Source organism: Herpailurus yagouaroundi, unplaced genomic scaffold (assembly GCF_014898765.1).
Source record: "Herpailurus yagouaroundi ecotype Mexico unplaced genomic scaffold, PumYag 222, whole genome shotgun sequence".
Lineage (NCBI taxonomy): Eukaryota > Metazoa > Chordata > Mammalia > Carnivora > Felidae > Herpailurus > Herpailurus yagouaroundi.
Genome location: NW_024412453.1, coordinates 2,341,387 through 2,358,961, shown reverse-complemented (window position 1 = coordinate 2,358,961; position 17,575 = coordinate 2,341,387). Strand labels below are relative to the sequence as shown.

At 46.5% G+C, this 17,575-nt stretch overlaps 1 protein-coding gene across 1 annotated transcript in view; it reads left to right on the top strand.

Moving 5' to 3' along the window:
• Window positions 1-17,575, top strand: part of EEF2K (eukaryotic elongation factor 2 kinase) — a 62,576-nt gene that overhangs the window by 2,936 nt on the left and 42,065 nt on the right. Inside the window, exon 2 of the mRNA XM_040458798.1 lies at window positions 12,573-12,894. Within this exon, the coding sequence (XP_040314732.1) occupies window positions 12,649-12,894 (246 nt within the window). The 5' untranslated portion in view covers window positions 12,573-12,648. The remainder of the gene's footprint in view (window positions 1-12,572; window positions 12,895-17,575) is intronic.

The window sequence follows — 17,575 nt, the reverse complement described above, 5'->3', positions numbered from 1 at the left end:
ACCCAGAGAAGCATTTCAAATGGCTAGAAAGTCAGAGGGGTGGACAAGTGTTCAGATCTTCAGCTGTGACACTTTCTCGCCCTAGCAAGGACTCCACAGGTGGAGTCAGCTGCAGAGAATTTCTCTAGGCCATTGGTTCTGGAACTTAACTGCACATTATCAGAACCACCTGGTGAGCTTGTTTAAACACAGATTGCTGGGCCCACCTCCAGAGTTTACTTCAGTGGGACTGGAGTGAGGCCCGAGAATTGGAAAATACCATGTTCTGCTGCTGCTGCTACTGGTGGTCCCATGACCGCACTTTTAGAAGGACTGATTTAGCAAGTGATGGCGAGTAAAAGCCCTGGATTCAGCCCACACTGTCTTCACACCCAACTATCCCACTTTCTAGCCATGTGATTTTGGGGAAGTCACTTAACCCCTCTGTTCCTCAGTTTCCTTGTCTGTAGGATGAAGCTAATAGTGCCTACCTCCTGGGCGTCAGGGGAGGCTCCCTGGAGGAGGCGGCATCTAAACTGAGACCTGAAGGATGAGCAGAACAGTTGGCCAGGGGTTGGGTAGGGAGGGCAGGCCTGGCTGTGTGCCTGTGTCCTCCAGGGAACTGAGAGGAACTATGGTGTAAGTGCTTTGTAAGTGACACCGAAATGCTGCAAATCTGTTCTGTGCTACGTGTCTCAGGGCAGGATTGCAGTTGAGGGAGAATTGACCAGGTTGTGGAAAATGGGCTGCCTGGAAGCAGCGCCAGTTACTCCTGCCCACATTCCATTGGCCCGAATGCAGTCACATGGCCCCACCTAGATGCACAGGATGCTGGGAAATGTAGTCCGTGGTGGGGCAGGGGAGCACAAATCTGTGGTGGAGAGCTAGCTGTCTATGCCACAGCAGCTTTTTATGACCCTTGGCCACCTCTCTTACCTCTCCTTCTCTGCTTACTCTGCTCTGCTTTGTAGGATGAGTGAATTTTACAGATGAGGAAGCTGAGGTTCAGAGAGGTTAAGTAATTTGCCTAATGTCACTCAGCTAGTAGTGGCAGAGACAGGACTTGAACCCAGGTCTATTTGTCCTCGAAGCCTGTTGGTCCAGATCGTAGTCCTGGGTGCTTTTTAAGGGCCTCCCTATGATCCAGGTTTTCCTAATCAGGATCTCAGCCATGTCTCAAGCTAACTAAGCCCCAGATGCCTTGTAATTATAATGGCATAGTCCCTCCACTCCACGCCTGCACTGCCCATGATGTCCATAGAACTTGCCATCTTTTCTCTAATTACTCATTCATGCAACATGCATTTACATAGAACCTGCTGTGTGCCAGGCATTGTGCTCTTGGCTCGGAGCTGGCGAGGAATAAGACACAGCCCCTTTTGTTCCAAACGTTCACATGGTTTGGCCACCGAGAGGCTATGTAAACACAGAGTTCCCCTGAGAAGTGAGACACGCTGGATCCCTGGTCTGACCCGCCAGGAGTACAGAGTGTCCCGGGTACATGAGAAGGGTGCCCAGCAAATGATTAAAAATTAAATTCAAGCTCTCTTGTGCATTTTGTAAACCGAAGCTATAATGACAATATTATGTGCTTTGTATTCTAAAATGTGTTTTTCTGATTTTTAAAGCAATAAAATTGCCTTTGCTCCATGACAGTTTTATATGCACAAAGCACAGTGTATGTGCCACAGTGATCTTTTTATGAGCCTCAGCGGAGCAAACGTTGACTTCTCTCCTTGGGTTCAGCCGCGGGGTGCTGTTCTCGTCAGTGAGTAAGTTTATTCCTTCAGTTCAAAAGAAACACCAGGACCGGTATGCATGGAGATCTGCTTCTAAAGAGGAGAGGAGGGGGAGTGGGTCAGGGGAAGCTCCTAGAGCTTCCCCCAGAATCTTTCTAAAGTGGGGTTTCTCGGAACTTTTAACATTCTGAGCTGAATACTTCTGGGTTGTGGGGCCTGTGCTGTGCGCTGTAGAGTGTCTAGCAGCGTCCCTGGTGCACTCGGTACACTATTCACTAGATACCAGGTGTACTCGGAGGGTTGTGACAACCAAAAACGTCTCCAGACGTTGCCAAAATGTCTCCTGAAGAGGCAAAAGTGCCCCAGGGTTTAGGGCCACTGTTCTAGGCTACATTTGTTTTCCATTGCTCCTATAGCAAATCACCACACGCTTAACACAAATTTATTATGGTTCTGGAGGTCAGAAGTTCAAAAGTCAAGGGGCACATGGGTGGCTCACTCAGTCGGTTGACTGTCTGACTTTGGTTCAGGGCGTGATCTCACGGTTTGTGAGTTTGAGCCCCGCGTCGGGCTCGCTGCTGTCAGCACAGAGCCTGCTTCAGATCCTCTGCTTCCCCCTCTGCCCCTCCCATACTCACGCTCTCTCTCTCAAAAATAAAAATAAAACATTACAAAAAAGTTCAAGGGGCACCTAGGTGGCTCAGTTGGTTAAGCGGCCGACTTCAGTTCAGGTCATGATCTCGCGGTTCATGAGTTCAAGCCGTGCTTCGGGCTCTGTGCTGACAGCTCGGAGCCTGGAGCCTGCTTTGGATTCTGTGTCTCCTTCTTTCTCTGCCCCTCCCCTGCTTGCTCTCTGTCTGTCTGTCTGTCTGTCTCTCTCTCTCTCTCTCAACAATAATAAACATAAAAAAATTTTTTTTTCATGTTCAAAAGTCGAGGGCTCAGTTCCTTCTGGAGACTCTAGGAGAAATCTATTTCCCTGCCTTTTCCAGCTTCTAGGGACCGACTGCATTTCTTGGCTTGTGGTCCCATTCTCCATGTTCAAAGCCAGCTGCATGGCATCTTCAAATCTTTCTCTAGGACCCCTGCTTCCATTATCATGTCTCTTTAGCTCTGACCCTCCTGCCTCCTTTTTATAAGGACCCTTGTGGTTATATACAGTACATTGGATTTTCCAGGAGAATCTCTCCATCTGAAGATCACATTCCCAGGGTGACTTTTACCATGTAAGGGAGCAGAGTCACAGATACTGGAGATTAGGATGTGGACATCTTTTGGAGGGCCAGTTTCTGCCCACCACATAGAATGTTCAGCCTCTGGGTATAATGGAAATGCTTCTGGAGAGCCTGGCAGGAGCGAAGTGACTTAGGGAGTGGGGCTTGGGGGGTGGTCACAGTAACAGCCAATACTTTTGAGCTCCAGTTCTCTGTCAGGCATCACACGCCGGATCTCACTGATTCCTCAAACATCTCCAGGGGTTCGTACTGTTGGTCCTCTGTTTCACAGATGAGGACACCACCTAGGGGAGACTTTCTAGAAGGAGTAAAAATTTGAGCTGGATTTTGAAGGGAACCAAGGGGTTTGGCAGCAGGTAGGAGAGGCGTTTCAGAAAGAGGGCCCGTGGGGTGCCAGGGGCAGGGAGGTGGGAACTTGGTGTGAATGGTTCTTCAGGGCAGGGCAGGTGGGTGTAGACATCTGCAAATCAGTCCTTTTATCCTGACATTCTCATATAAACTCTCTCATTTTTCCACAATAGTTTAAATATTTTTTCATGAGCACCTACCACATGCTGGGGTTATAGACATTAATAAGACACCAACATGAGCGACATGAGCTCGTCACCTCTGTTACTATCCCCACCCTCAGTAAATAAATAAAACCCAGCCCAGAAAGGTATTTGATTAGCACCATTGAGTCCTGCCAGGGCCAGGTGCTGTGGGGGACACAGACTCCAGGAAGGCTCAGCTTACCCTTAGGACAGCACTTTGGCTCCTAATGGGGAAGCTGGGATTCAAACCAGGCCCTGCAGCTGCAGAGCACAGCTTCTCAGCCCCTATTTTGGCTTTGATTTTTATTAAATTTTTCCACCAGATTTATCGAGATATAATTGACAAATAAAAACTACGTATTAAACGTGTCCAACATGACGGCTTGGTATACATATGCGTTGTGAAATGATTACCACAGTGAACCTAATTAACATATTTATCGACTCACATAGTTACCTAAGTTTTTTATGTTTGTGTGAGAATAATTAAGATCTTTTCTCCGGGCACCTGGCTGGCTCAGTCTGAAGAGCATGGGACTCTTGATCTCCAGGTCTTGAGTTCAAGCCCCACTTTGGGTGTAGAGATACTTACATAAACTTTAGAAAAATCTATTCTCTCAGTGAATTTCCAGTATACAGTAGAGTATTACTAACTATAGTCGCCGAGCTGTACATTACATTCCCAGGACTTACTCATCTTGCACAACTGAAACTTTGTACCCTTTGACCAACATCTTCCTATTTCCTCCACCTCCCAGCCCTGGACAACTACCATCTGACTTTCTGTTTTTATGACTTTGGTGTCTTTGGGGGTGTTTTTGTTTTGTTTTGTTTTCTTTTTCGTGAGATCACAAAATGTTTGTCTTCCTATGTCTGGCATATTTCACTGAACATAAAGTCCTCCAGGTTCATTCATGTTTTTGCAAATGGCAGGATTGCTTTCCTTTTTTTAAGACTGTATAACATTCCATTGTATATGTACGCCAGATTTTCTTTAGCCATTCATCCATCTCTTAGGTGGTTTCCATACGTTGACTATTGTAAATAATGCTGCAGTGAACATGAGAGTGCAGATGTGTCTTCAAGATAGTTTTTCCTTTCTGGTTTGAAGGAAACTGAGGATTCCTGCTACAGCCCAAGATACCCTTGGAACAAGCCGGGGGTGCAGCCCAGGGCATCCTGCCCCTGCTCACCCCTCCTCCCCAAGGTACCCCATCGCAAGCAGGCTGTCACTTCTTTCCCCAGCAGTTCCCGTCATTGCCAGATAAGAGTCCATGTTGAGTACATAGCGTGGCACCTGGGACACCGGAAGCTGTCTACGTGTGTTACTTATCTATCTCATTTCAGTAAAAATTATGCATCTTCCATAGGAACGAAAGTATCTTCCTCTTTCTTACCACTCATTTGCAGCACAAAAGCCACATCTTTGCTTATCTCCCTTGGTGAGATGAACTCATGCTAACCTGTAAGAAACCCATAGCTCCTTCTGCTTGGTGGAATAAGACAGCATTCTTGGCATGAGATCTAAAGGAACCAGGAGAGGACCTGCCGGTCTGGGGGTGGTGGAGTGTGGAAGGGAAGTGGGAAGTTCAAGGGAAGCTCAAGTCTCATTTATCACACCAGGAGATCAATATTTAAGGACCCAAATAGGCAAAGTAAGAAATGGCAGAGAAACCATGTTATTTAGGGATGTGGCAGTAACTACCTGAAGTAACATCTAGAATAATTGGAAGTAGTTGCCTCTGGAGGTGGGAAGCAGGGCTGCCCTGTCCTCTTGCAAAGGTTGTAAACTAAAGTTGAGCAGTACCCCACCTGTACGGTCATACACCATGGACTCAATAGGAAAATGCCGTTATTTTTAACCATGGGCTTTACTGAAACTTTTTTAATTGTAAGAAATAATACACAGTGGCTCTAAGTGCTGGCTGGGTTTTGGACTCTTCATAATGCAGGTGAGAAAAACCTGTGTATAATCAGCTAAGTCATCCCCAGACCCCCTAAAAAGGGGCAGTGTCAGGCATGTTTGGATTCATGGTCTCAAATGATATCACCACTATTTGTTTTTCTCTAAATCTCTTGTTCTGCTTTCTGCCAATCGTCACCTTTGTTCTCTGGTGGCCTCAGCCCCTGTCTCTGATTCACATCCTACACAAACCCACAGACTAAAACCCCTGGCTTACCTGGGATTGGGCCAGATTGGTTAGCTTGAGTCACATGCTCACCTGTGAGCCAATCACTGTGGCCAGGTGCCTGGATGCTGTGATTGGCTTAGACCTGGGTCATGTGACACACCCTGTTGCCTGATGGTGCATCTCCTATCACAGAACATGGGGGGGGGGGGGGGGGGGGCAGAACCTGGAACAGAAACAGGTGTGTGACCCAAGGTGGCCCCCAAGTCACCCTGTTCACGGCGGTGCAATTGACGACCCGGTGGGTTCTGCCGTGCTGGGCATGTGGTAGTGTGTGTGCGCTGGCCACATCACGTGGACAATATCGGCTCTGGGATGCTGACTCCTGGGAGTGGCCGGCAGTTTACTTCTACAGGTAGCGAGGCAGCCCTGGGCGGGGGGCGGGAAGGGAGCCCCAAGGAAGACCAGAGGTCACTGTGGCCTGGCCCACAGGCCTTGACCTGGACATTGTTTTCTGTCCCAGCCACTGCCAGAGGAACCTTTTATAGCGAGACCCAGTAAGAGCAGTGATTCTCTGGCCAGAGTCTAAAATAGCCTGTTCCCCGAGGACCCCTGAAGAAGCTTGGCTTGGCTGCTAACCAGGTATCCAGGTTACCAGCGTGGCTGGGACCCAAGGTTCAGCCCCCTTTATTTAGGAAAATAAAAATGATGATGATGATAATAGTTCTGTATCTTAGTGCTTGCTCTGTGCGAGTGCTGTGAGGTTAACGGTGAGAATATTGCCTCCCGCATTATCACAAGGAAGCTAAGGCTTGAGAGGTAATGTTACACAGCTAGTAAGAGGCAGAGTGGGGGCTTGAGGTTGGGTCTGACTCAGAATTCCACCCAACTACCTCTCTATGCAACTATTTTCCCAGGGTGTGTCAGGGACTCGGAGGGGAAGATGTGGGTTCCAGAGCAAGGGCAAAGGAAACCTTTCAGAAAATCCTGATGTCTTAGCTGGGGTGCTGCTATTGGTCTCAGCCTCTTTGCCAACAGGAGCAGGCCCCTGTGGGCCAAGGGAAGTCCAAGTCGGATGGAGATTCCTGGGAGGCCGGGGGCTCTGGCTGGTGTTGGAACAGGCATCGTGGGGCTGAGTTATGGGCCACTGAGGGCTCCTTGCCTGCCTAGGGGAATCCGGCAGCCTCCAGGGCCCAGTCTTCCTGGGCGAATGTGGGAGTAGTTGCCAAGTCTGGACTCTGGACTAAGGCCTTGGTTTTCCCAGGCTGATCCTATCCAGGCCTTGACTTGTTGTAAGAGATGTGATGTGACTTTTTGGGGGAGAGATGGGGTTACTGGACTAGATAGAATTAGCAAGTAGTGTGGGGGTGGATTATAGTAGATATTATAAGTTGAGATAGTCAAGTCTGAAGATTGTGAGTCCAGGGCTGTTATACTGGCCCATGATGGAAGATAATGCTGCCCCAGGCTCCCTCTGTCTCATGGCTCTGCCATCCACAGCATATGGTTTCTTCTTCTTGGTTAAATATAGCTGCTTGAGTTCCAGCCATCACACCTCCATTCCAGCCAGCAGGAAGGAGGAAGAGTCCAGAAGGGCACACTCCCTCCCTTTAAAAACTCTTCCCTAAGGTTGAAAACAGCCCTTCTGTTTATATCCACTTGGCCAGAACTTGGACGCATGGTCACACCTAACTGCAAAGGAATCTGGGAAGGAAACTGGGAAGGAATCTGGGAAGGAAACTGCAAAGGAATCATGGTCACACCTAACTGCAAAGGACCTTATTTTGAGTGGCCATGTGTTTAGCCAAAAAAACCAGTGGTTGTTATTAAGAAGGAGAGAACAGCTGTTGGGGGACAGTTCGCAGGCACTGTCACAGCTGCCTTAAGAGCAAATTTATGACCACGGAAAAACCATAAAACATCCTCGCGCAGTTCTGGAATACGCATCACGTGCCTGCTGAGTGCAAGGCACTGTGCCAGGCAGGGTCGCAGCTGCTTGTCTGCAGCTCCTTTTGTTCCCCAGGGTCAAGGAGAATGTCGGGTCTGTGGCTCTGCTCATAATTACCCTGTGAACTGGCTCTGGAACGTCAGGCCACTTCCCCTCCCTCAGCTCCCCTCATGAATGGGGACGTCAGCGAGCTGAATTAGTTTTAGTCCAGGTCATCAGCAGCACAGCTGGGATTTGTACCTGCGAGCAGGCTCTTAGCCCCTGGACTACACTGCCTGGAAGCCTGTGGGCTGAAGCTGAGGTTCTGACCCCTCCCCAGCACCGTCCCAGCCCCCAGAGGCCAGTGACCGGGCTGGGTCCCCTGGCAGCCCCAGACACCACGCTGCCTTGGTCAGCAGAGGTTCTGGCCAAGGCCTGACGGGGGCAGAGCAGGCGCTGGGGCTGGGAGCGGCCGAGAGGGGGAGGAGTGGGCCCAGGGCCCAGGGCAGGTTTTGGTAACCAACAGGGTCAGGTGGTTCAGGCATTGGCTCTTGACCGTGACTGTGTCCTGCCCACAGGGTAAGAAACAACTCTGCAGTAGACACCTGGGGCGGCCGATTTTCAAGAAATGCCTGTGGGTGGTGCCTTAAGGGAAAAGAATGAGAAGGAAGTAAAGCAAAACAAAAATGAGTGGAGTAGAAAATAGCAGAGCACGTTGTACAAAGTGAAGCTAAGTACAGTTTCCTCACATTTTAGTTTGCATTTTGTGTGTACCAAGTTAGGATAGAAATATATTCCCTGCTATGATAGCTGTTAAGAAAGTGCCAGAGCCTCAGATCTATCTAGGAGGCTGCCTGCAGATGGAAGGAGCCATTAGATTGATCTAAAAAAAGTATTACCTTGATCTAAAAAAATTTTTAAAGTGTTTTCGTTTATTTATTATTTTATATTGAAAGCAACTCAGCTTGTGAAAAGTTAACACAGTGTAGAAGTGTACAAAGTTCTTTTTTTTTTTTTTTTTACAGATTTATTTTGAGAGCGTTTGTGTGTGTGCATAAGTGGGGGAGGGGTGGGGAGAGAGAGAGAGAGAGAGAGAGAGAGAGAGAGAGAGAGAGAGGTTGGTTGAGGGAGAATCCCAACCAAGCAGGCTCCACACTCAGTGTAGAGCCCATTGTAGGGCTCAATCCCACAACCCTGGGATCATGACCTGAGTCAAAATCAAGAGTCAACCACTAAACTGACAGAACCACCCAGGCACCTCTGTACAAAGTTCTTCAAAGTTCCCACCACCCCCACCTTACAGCTTCCATTATCACTGCCATCCCTGTGTTGGTAGAGCTCCTAGGGGTCCTTGAGGGAAGTCTCAACCCATCTACAAATGTCCTTTTTCTTTTCACCATAATAGACCTGATGTTCTTCAACTTGCTTTTTATTTAAAAAAAAAAAAAAATTTTTTTTTAATGTTTATTTATTTTTGAGACAGAGAGAGACACAGCATGAGCAGGGAAGGGGCAGAGAGAGAGGGAGACACAGAATGTGAAGCAGGCTCCAGGCTCTGAGCTGTCAGCACAGAGCCCGACGCGGGGCTCGAACTCACGGACGGCGAGATTGTAACCTGAGCCGAAGTCGGCCGCTCATCCGACTGAGCCACCCAGGCACCCCTCAACTTGCTTTTTAAATGTGACAGTTTTGTGGGGTGCCTGGCTGGCTCAGTCAGTAGAGCGTGTGACTCTTGACCTAGGGGTTGTGAGTTGGAACCCCACATTGGGTGTAAAGATTACTTGAAAGTAAAATCTTAAAAAACGTAAGTGTCACAGTTTTTTCTGACTTTTTTTTAATCTTAGCTTTGTTAAAATAGAATTCTCAAACCTTATAATCTATCCATGTAAAGTACAGTTCAACGGTTTTTAATATATTGGCAGTCATGCAATCAAGACACAGTTTTAGAACATTTTCACCAACTCCAAAGAAACACGTTAGCAATTGTTCCCCATTTCCCGCCCCCGCAACTCTCCCCTCCCCCATCCATAGGCCATCACTCATGTACTTTCCATCTGTATAGATTTGCCTTCTCTGGGTATTTCGTGTAAATGGATTCATTCAATACATGGTCTTTTGTGGTTAGATTCTTTCACTTAGCATTATGCTTTTAAGGTTCACCCTGTGTCAGTCCTTCCTTTTTGTGACTATTATAGCATTCCATTGTATGGATACGCCACATTTTGTTTATCCTTTCGTTAGCTGATGGGCATTTGGGTTTGTTTCCCCATTTGGCTATTACAGATAACACTTCTATGAACATCATGTGTACAAGTTTTTATGTGAATGTTTTCATTTCCCTTGGACGTGTACCCAGGAGTGGAATTGCTGGATCTTATGGTAATTCTGTGGTTAACTTTTTGAGGAACTGTCAGACTATTTTCCAAAGTGGTTGCACCATTTTACATTCCTACCAACAGTGTATGAGAGTTTCAATTTCTCCGTACCCTTGCCAACATTTGTTATTTATTGGGTTTTAAAAAATTGATCCCTCCTAGTGGGTGGCTTTGACTTGCATTTCCCTAATGGCTAATGATGTTGAGCATCTTTCACGGGCTTACTGGTCACGAGTATATCTTGTTTAGAGTAATGTCTGTTAAAATTCAAGCCCTTTGCCCATTTTTTATTTGGGTTATTTGTTATTTTATTGTTCAGTTGTATAATATTTATTTTGAGAGAAAGAGAATGTGGGAGAAGAGAGAGATGGAGAGAGAATACCAAGCAGGATCCATACTGTCAGGGCAGAGCCCGACACGTGGCTTGATCTCACGAACTGTGAGATCATAACCTGAGCCAAAATCAAGAGTTGGACACTCAACTGACTGAGCCACCCAGGCGTCCCACAAATGTTTAGTATTGATGGTGCCTAATTTATCTGTTCTTCTGTTGCTCATGCTGTTGGTGTCATATCTAAGAAGGCTTTGCCTAACCCACATCACAAGATTTTCTCCCATATTGTTTTCTAAGGGTTAAGTAATGCCATAGCTTTTATATTTAAGTCTTTGATCTATTTTTAGTTATTTCCTATGATGGGTGTAAGGAAGGGGGTCAATTTCATTCTTTTGCCACGTATATTCACTTGTCCCAGCGCCGTTTGTTGAAAAGATTATTCTTTCCGCATTGAATGGTCTTGGCTCCCTTGTCAAAATCAATGATTCTAAATGTGAGCGCTCATTTCCGGACTCTCAAATCTATTCCATTGATCTGTGTCTATCCTTACACCAATACCAACTGTCTTGATTACCGCAGCTACTGTAGCAAGTTTTGAACTCAGGAAGTGTGACTCCTTCAACTTTGTTCCTCTTTTCTCAAGACTGTTTTGGCTATTTTGGGACCCTTGAATTTCCATATGAACTTTAGGACCCATTTGTTAATTTGTTCAAGGAAGCCACTAGGATTTTGATAGTGATCGGTTTGAGTCTGTAGATCAATTTGGGGAGTATGGGCATCTTAGCAATATTAAATCATCCTCTGATCTGTGAACACAGAATACCTTCCCATTTTTTTAGGTCTTTAATTTCTTTCAACATGCTGTGTTTCTCAGTGTATGAGTCATGTACTTCTTTTATTAAATTTATTCCCAAGTATTCTTTTTGAAGTTCTTAATAGGTGAGCTTGTTTTCTTAATTTCATTTTTGAATTTTTCATTCCTAATGTGTAGAAATACTATTGATTTTTGTATCCTACAATCTTGCTGAACTTTTTTTTTTTTATTGTTTTTGCATGTCTGCATGTATCTAGAGTTTCCCCTTTCTTCTAACAGTCACACAGCAGTTCATGGTATATAGAAAACTCTAATTAATTTGACATGCTTCCACTGGTGGACATTGTGGGCTGTTACCATTTTTTTTGCTGTTACTGATTATGCTAAAGAGAACATTGTTTAGGGCACACAACCATTCTGGGGGCATGTATTGAGTGCCCACTCTCTGCCAGGTACTCTTTGAGGCACTGGGGATACAGACAGTAAAAAAGTAAAGGAGGTTTCAGCTTGGGAATATCTCTGTGATGAGAATAAAGCAGATGTGCTAAGGAGTAACTGGATATGTATATGAGAGGAGTTCTTTGAATTGAGGGGCTGGAGAATATTTCTCTAGAGAGGCGACTATTGAGCTAGGATCCAACTGATGAGAAAGAACCCACTGTTGGAAGGTTGGGAAGATTGTTCCAGGCACAGCGAATAGCAAGTACAAAGGCCCTGGGGTAGAAATGGGCTCCCCGTGTTCACCAAACAGAAAGCAAGCCAGTGGGCCTTGGAGAGCTGCCAAGGCCAGAGGATAAGTGGGCAGGGGCCAGACTAAGGCTGGCCTTGTAGCCTTAAAAGCCGTTTATGTTTTTTTTCAATTTTTAAAAAATGTTTATTTATTTATTTATTTATTTATTTATTTACTTGCTTGCTTATTTATTTATTTATTTATTTATTTATTTATTTATTTATTTATTTATATATTTAGAGAGGGAGAGACAGAGCGTGAGCAGGGGAGAGGCAGAGAGAGAGGGAGACACAGAATCCGAAGCAGGCTCCAGGCTCTGAGCTGTCAGCACAGAGCCCGATGCGGTGCTCGCGGTGCTCACAAACCATGAGATCATGACCTGAGCCGTAGTCAGACGTTCAGCTGACTGAGCCACCCAGGCGCCCCAGTCATTTACATTTTATTAATAATGGGGAGAGAAGCTCCCAGAGGGTGTTAAGCAGGGGAATGATTTAATCTACTTTATGTTCTAAAACGATCGCTCTAGTTGCTTAAGAAGCATTTATTTTCCCTGCCTTATTTCAAACACAGAGTTCTTCGAAGTGGAATTACTGGGTTGACGGGTTTGTACATTAAAAATGTTCTTAGATGCCGCCTGCCAGGTGCCTCCCCAAAAGATAGCTGTAGTTTTCACTCCGAGGGTGCCAGCTCTTTGTCACCAGGGGCATTCGCAGTAAGGTGCACAGCGAGTTCTGACTCCCTGGACCCCGGCACCCATTGTCTTGCTTCCCTTTGCAGGACCCACACTGCTGCATTTACATTATAACTCTGGCTGTGCCGCCCACCCCTTGGGTAACACGGGCATCCCAGGAAGATGGCAGACGAAGACCTCATTTTTCGCCTGGAAGGTGTTGATGGCGGCCAGACCCCCCGGGCTGGTCACGACGGTGATTCCGAGGCAGACAGCGACGATGAGGAAAGTTACTTCATCTGCCCCATCACTGATGACCCTAGGTCACACCAGAATGTCAATTCCAAAGTTAATAACTACTACAGCAACCTAACGAAGAGTGAGCAGTATGGCTCCAGTGGGTCCCCTGCAAGCTCCTTCCACTTTAAGGTGAGTGGACCGCCCACTCCACCCCGGCCCACCTGCCGCAAGGGATGGGGAAGTGGAGTCACTGACTGGGGTCGTCTCTGTGTTTCCCTCCCCTGGGCAGCACTCTGAGCCCTGGAGATTGGCAGATACGCCTGTAAGCCTGGGAGGTTTTTGTTGGCTTAAAACAAGTCTCATTACTTTAGAGGTGTTTTTCTAAAAAAAAACAAAAAAAACAAAAAAAAATTTTTTTTAATGTTTATTTATTTTTGAGAGAGAGACAGAATATGAGTGGGGGAGGGGCAGAGAGAGAGGGAGACACAGAATCCGAAACAGGATCCAGGCTCTGAGCTGTTAGCACAGAGCCTGATGCGGAGCTCGAACTCACGAACCGTGAGATCATGACCTGAGCTAAAGTCGGACGCTCAACCGACTGAGCCACCCAGGTGCCCCTAGAGAGGTGTTTTTCAAATAGCTGCTTCGGACCCACTGCTGGGTCATGAAAACCTTGACCAACTTTTAAAAAATTGCAACAGAAGAGAATAGACCAGGACATCCTGGAGACCAGTGCAAATTGTAAAGATCTTATTTTTTGGTACCTATGCTCACACATGTTCACATGTGTAGATGTGGTGACCCAGTTGGTTGTTGTCGGCCAGGCTCTAATCATGTAAATATTTGCATTTCATCCCTGATGTGTGTGTATGTGGGTCCAGGTACCTGATGTAAAATGTAGTTCTTCATGTTGGTTGTAGTAAAAAAAAGCCACTGCCTTAATATAACACTGTATGTTAACTATACTGGAATTGAAATAAAAATCTTAATAAAATTTTTTTTAAAAATCATGCTTGGGGTTAGGCAACCTTCTGGATTGAAGAAAAGCGTACTTACTTTGTTCAGGATTTGTCTTCATGCCAAGGCAAAGCTGGTCTAAAGGGGTAGGGGAAAGATGAACATCATCGGGCTTTTGTATAATAACTGGTGATGAAAAAAATTTCATTTTATTAGTTGGTAATCTCTATGCCCAATGTGGGGCTCAAACTCATGACCCAGAGGGGTGCCTGGATGGCTCAGTCGGTATAATGTCCCCCTTCGGCTGAGGTCATGATCTCATGGTTTGTGGGTTCGAGCCCCATATCAGTCTCTGTGCTGACAGCTTGGAGCCTGGCGCCTGCTTCAGATTCTGTGTCTCCCTCTCTCTCTGCCCCTCCCCTGCTCGGGCTCTGTCTTTCAGAAACGAATAAACATTAAAAAAAATTTTCAGGGGCGCCTGGGTGGCTCAGTCGGTTAAGCGTCCGACTTCAGCCAGGTCATGATCTCGCGGTCCGTGAGTTTGAGCCCCGCGTCGGGCTCTGGGCTGATGGCTCGGAGCCTGGAGCCTGCTTCCGATTCTGTGTCTCCCTCTCTCTCTGCCCCTCCCCCGTTCATGCTCTGTCTCTGTCTGTCCCAAAAATAAATAAACGTTGAAAAAAAAAATTTAAAAAAAAATTTTTTCAAACTCATGACCCTGCGATCAAGAGTCACATGCTCTCCCAGCTGAGCCAGTCAGGCCCCTCCCCCCCAAATTTTAAATGCAATAATGTTATCCTGATTTAATTTAATGCCCACCAACAGAAGTTATCTGTTAGTACCATAAGCAAAATGCGAATTACCACTTTGGGATTTAGAATTGGAGTCATTCTTCTGTAACTTCAAAATTAATCTGTTTTTAGAAAATTAATGATTCTAGGGGCTCCTGGGTGGCTCAGTCAGCTGAACAATCTGACTCTTGATTTTGGCTCATGTCATGATCCCAGGGTCATGGGATTGAGCCCCACCTCGGGCTCTGTACTGAACATGGAGCCTGCTTAAGATTCTCTCTTTCCCTCTGCCCCTCTCCCCTGCTCATGCTCTCTTAAAAAAAAAATAATAATTCTAGTTCTTGGACAGTTGGATTTTTTTTTCCTATCGGGGCCAGAGTTCTAGCTTAAGTCTCTGTGGGACAGGCAGCTCCAGAAATAGCCCTGTGGGTCCCCTCTGAGGTTGGGGGCCCCCGAGGGGTCAGACGGAGGCTTGCCCTGCTTTTCCCGTACCGAGCCAGCCTCTGAAACTCAGACCCAGCCCCGTGGAGGGCAGCACAGGGAGGGTAGGAGAGCAGTCTGGCACTCCTGTCTGTTCACTGTGGGTCACGGAGGCTTGAGGAAACACGGATCCCTGAGGAATCCTGTACCACATGTGAGGGAATCTGGGAACCAGCGGGGGCTGCAGGGCTCAGGGCTTGTGAATCAGAAACCAGCTCATGCCAGCTGAAGGGAGGAAGGGTATCCATTATAACAGTCCAGGAATAGTTCTGGGGACCCAGGGAGAGAAGTAATGTCTGGTCTCTCAGGGCACAGGTCTAGGAACCAGGAGATAGCAGGACTGTCTCTCCCTGTCTCTCTTTCCCTATCCTTTATTCTTCTCTGCCTCATTCTAGACAGTGGGAAGATAGACCCCTATGGCCCCAGTGTCCCCTCATTACAGATGGAGCCATGTGCAAAGACAGACTTGACCTTCTCTGTCCCAATTGCAAGGGGCAAATATCTGTTTGGCCCAGCCTGGGTCAGGCATTCTCTCTCTCTGACTCAGTCATTTCTGTCCAGTGCATGGGATTGAGGGGTGGGGGGGGGGTGTCGCACAAGAGGGGACTGCCTCAGGGAAGGAGGATCCTGGTGGCTTCCTTGGGGGGCAGACCTGGCAGCTGACCCCATGAGCCCAGCTGAGGCTTTTGGGAACACTGAGAGGGCCCAGGAACTGAAAGGCCTCAGACACAGACGGCCAGTCCCTGACCACAAAATGTAGTATGGTAAAGCCTTTATAAAGGAAGCACAGACGGGAGGTTTGTCTGTCTGTCCGTGGCTTTAGGATGTGAGCCTCATGAGGGCAGGGCACTGTGGCGTTTATCACTCATCCCCAGTACCTGGGGCCATCCTCTGCACACAGTAAGTACTTGCTTCAGAATTGGGCAGGAGGGACGGGTGGGAGACTACTCAACTGACTTCACTGTGGGTGCCCTCTTGATAAAGGACAGTATTTATGTAAAACATAAACCCCTGTGGGGCACTTGACAATAGTCCTTAAAATAAAAAATATACCTCAGATGGCAATTCGATCTCTGGAGACTCTTCCTCAGCCCAAGTGTTCCCACTAGGGTACTGTTGGCATTGGGGGAAGGACAATTCTTTGTTGGGTGGGACTGTCCATTCTATTATAGGTTATTCAGCAGGTCTGACCCCTGCCCACTAAGAGCTGCATTTCCCCCCTGTTCCTTACGACAATCCAAAATGTTTCCCATTATGTGTTTGCAAAGCCAATATGGGAGGATACCCACTTCAGTTTAGAACCAGTATAGAAGAGGGACGCCTGGGTAGCTCAGTCAGAGAAGCATCTGACTCTTGGTTTTGGCTCAGGTCATGATTTCAGTTTCATGAGTTTGAGCCCCGCTTCAGGCTCTGCACTGACCATTCGGAGCCTGCTTGGGATTCTCTCTCTGCCCTTCCCCCACTTGTACTGTCTCTGTCTGTCTGCCTCTCTCTCTCAAACAATAAAAAAAAAAAAAAAAAACAGTATAGAAGTATTTGTACAAGTGTTCAAGTTTACATAGTCAAAGATGTTGCAGTATTTGTAATAAAGAAAAAATGGACATAGCTCAGAGGTCTATCAAGAGGGGCTTATTTAAATGATAAACCATGGTCCTAAGAGAATAGTGTATTTACATTAAAACAAAGATGATGTTTATATGTAATTGACTTGAAAACTGTGCCAAGATGTATATATATATATATATATATTTGGAGGGAAAATCCATGAAAAGCAGAGGGATAGTAATGTGTCCATAATTAGCACAAAAAATGTTAGCTATTTTTATTTTTATACACTGTTACGTAAAAAAGCAAGCTGAAATACAGTACAATCTCACATTTATCCAAAAAACTATACACACATCTTAGTATTTGCATCACAAAAACTGCTGGAGGAATTTGCACCCAACAGTTAATGGTGATTCTCTCTGGGGGAGAGGATGCCACTGTGGGAGACTTTATGTTATATATATTTTTAAACATTTGGGACTTTTTTTTAATGTTTATTTATTTTTGAGAGAGAGAGAGAGAGAGAGAGCGAGCGAGCACAAGGGGGAGGGGCAGAGAGTGGGGGGAGAGAGAGAATCCCCAACAGGCTCTGTTGCGGGGCTTGAACCTCCGATGCGGGGCTTGAACCCACGAGCTGTAAGATCATTACCTGAGCCAAAATCAAGAGTCAGAAACTTAACTGACTGAGCCACACAGGCACCCCAAACACTTGGAATGTTTAAACCACACATATGTATTACTTGTGTGCAGAAGAAGGTGTTTTTAGAAGAAAAATAAAGCAAAACACCCAGTTCACCTTCCCTCCCTCAAACAAACAAAGTAATAAATAGCCTCTCCTTAAAACTTCTACGAGGCATAGTTCAAAATCCTCACCGAGGATGGGAGTGCTTGTGGTCCCCAGGGACCCTTCTGGGCTCTGTTCACCCCGCACTTCTGCCTGCTCCTGGAATAGGCTTCCCTTTTCACGCCTCGGCCTGAAACCTCTTTAAACTGATGGTTGATCCGGTCTGTTAAAATGATTGTCCTGGCTCCCTCAGGATGTGTGGTTTAAGACACCCTGCCCTGGCTATCTCTTGTGCATTCCCTGGGGATCATAG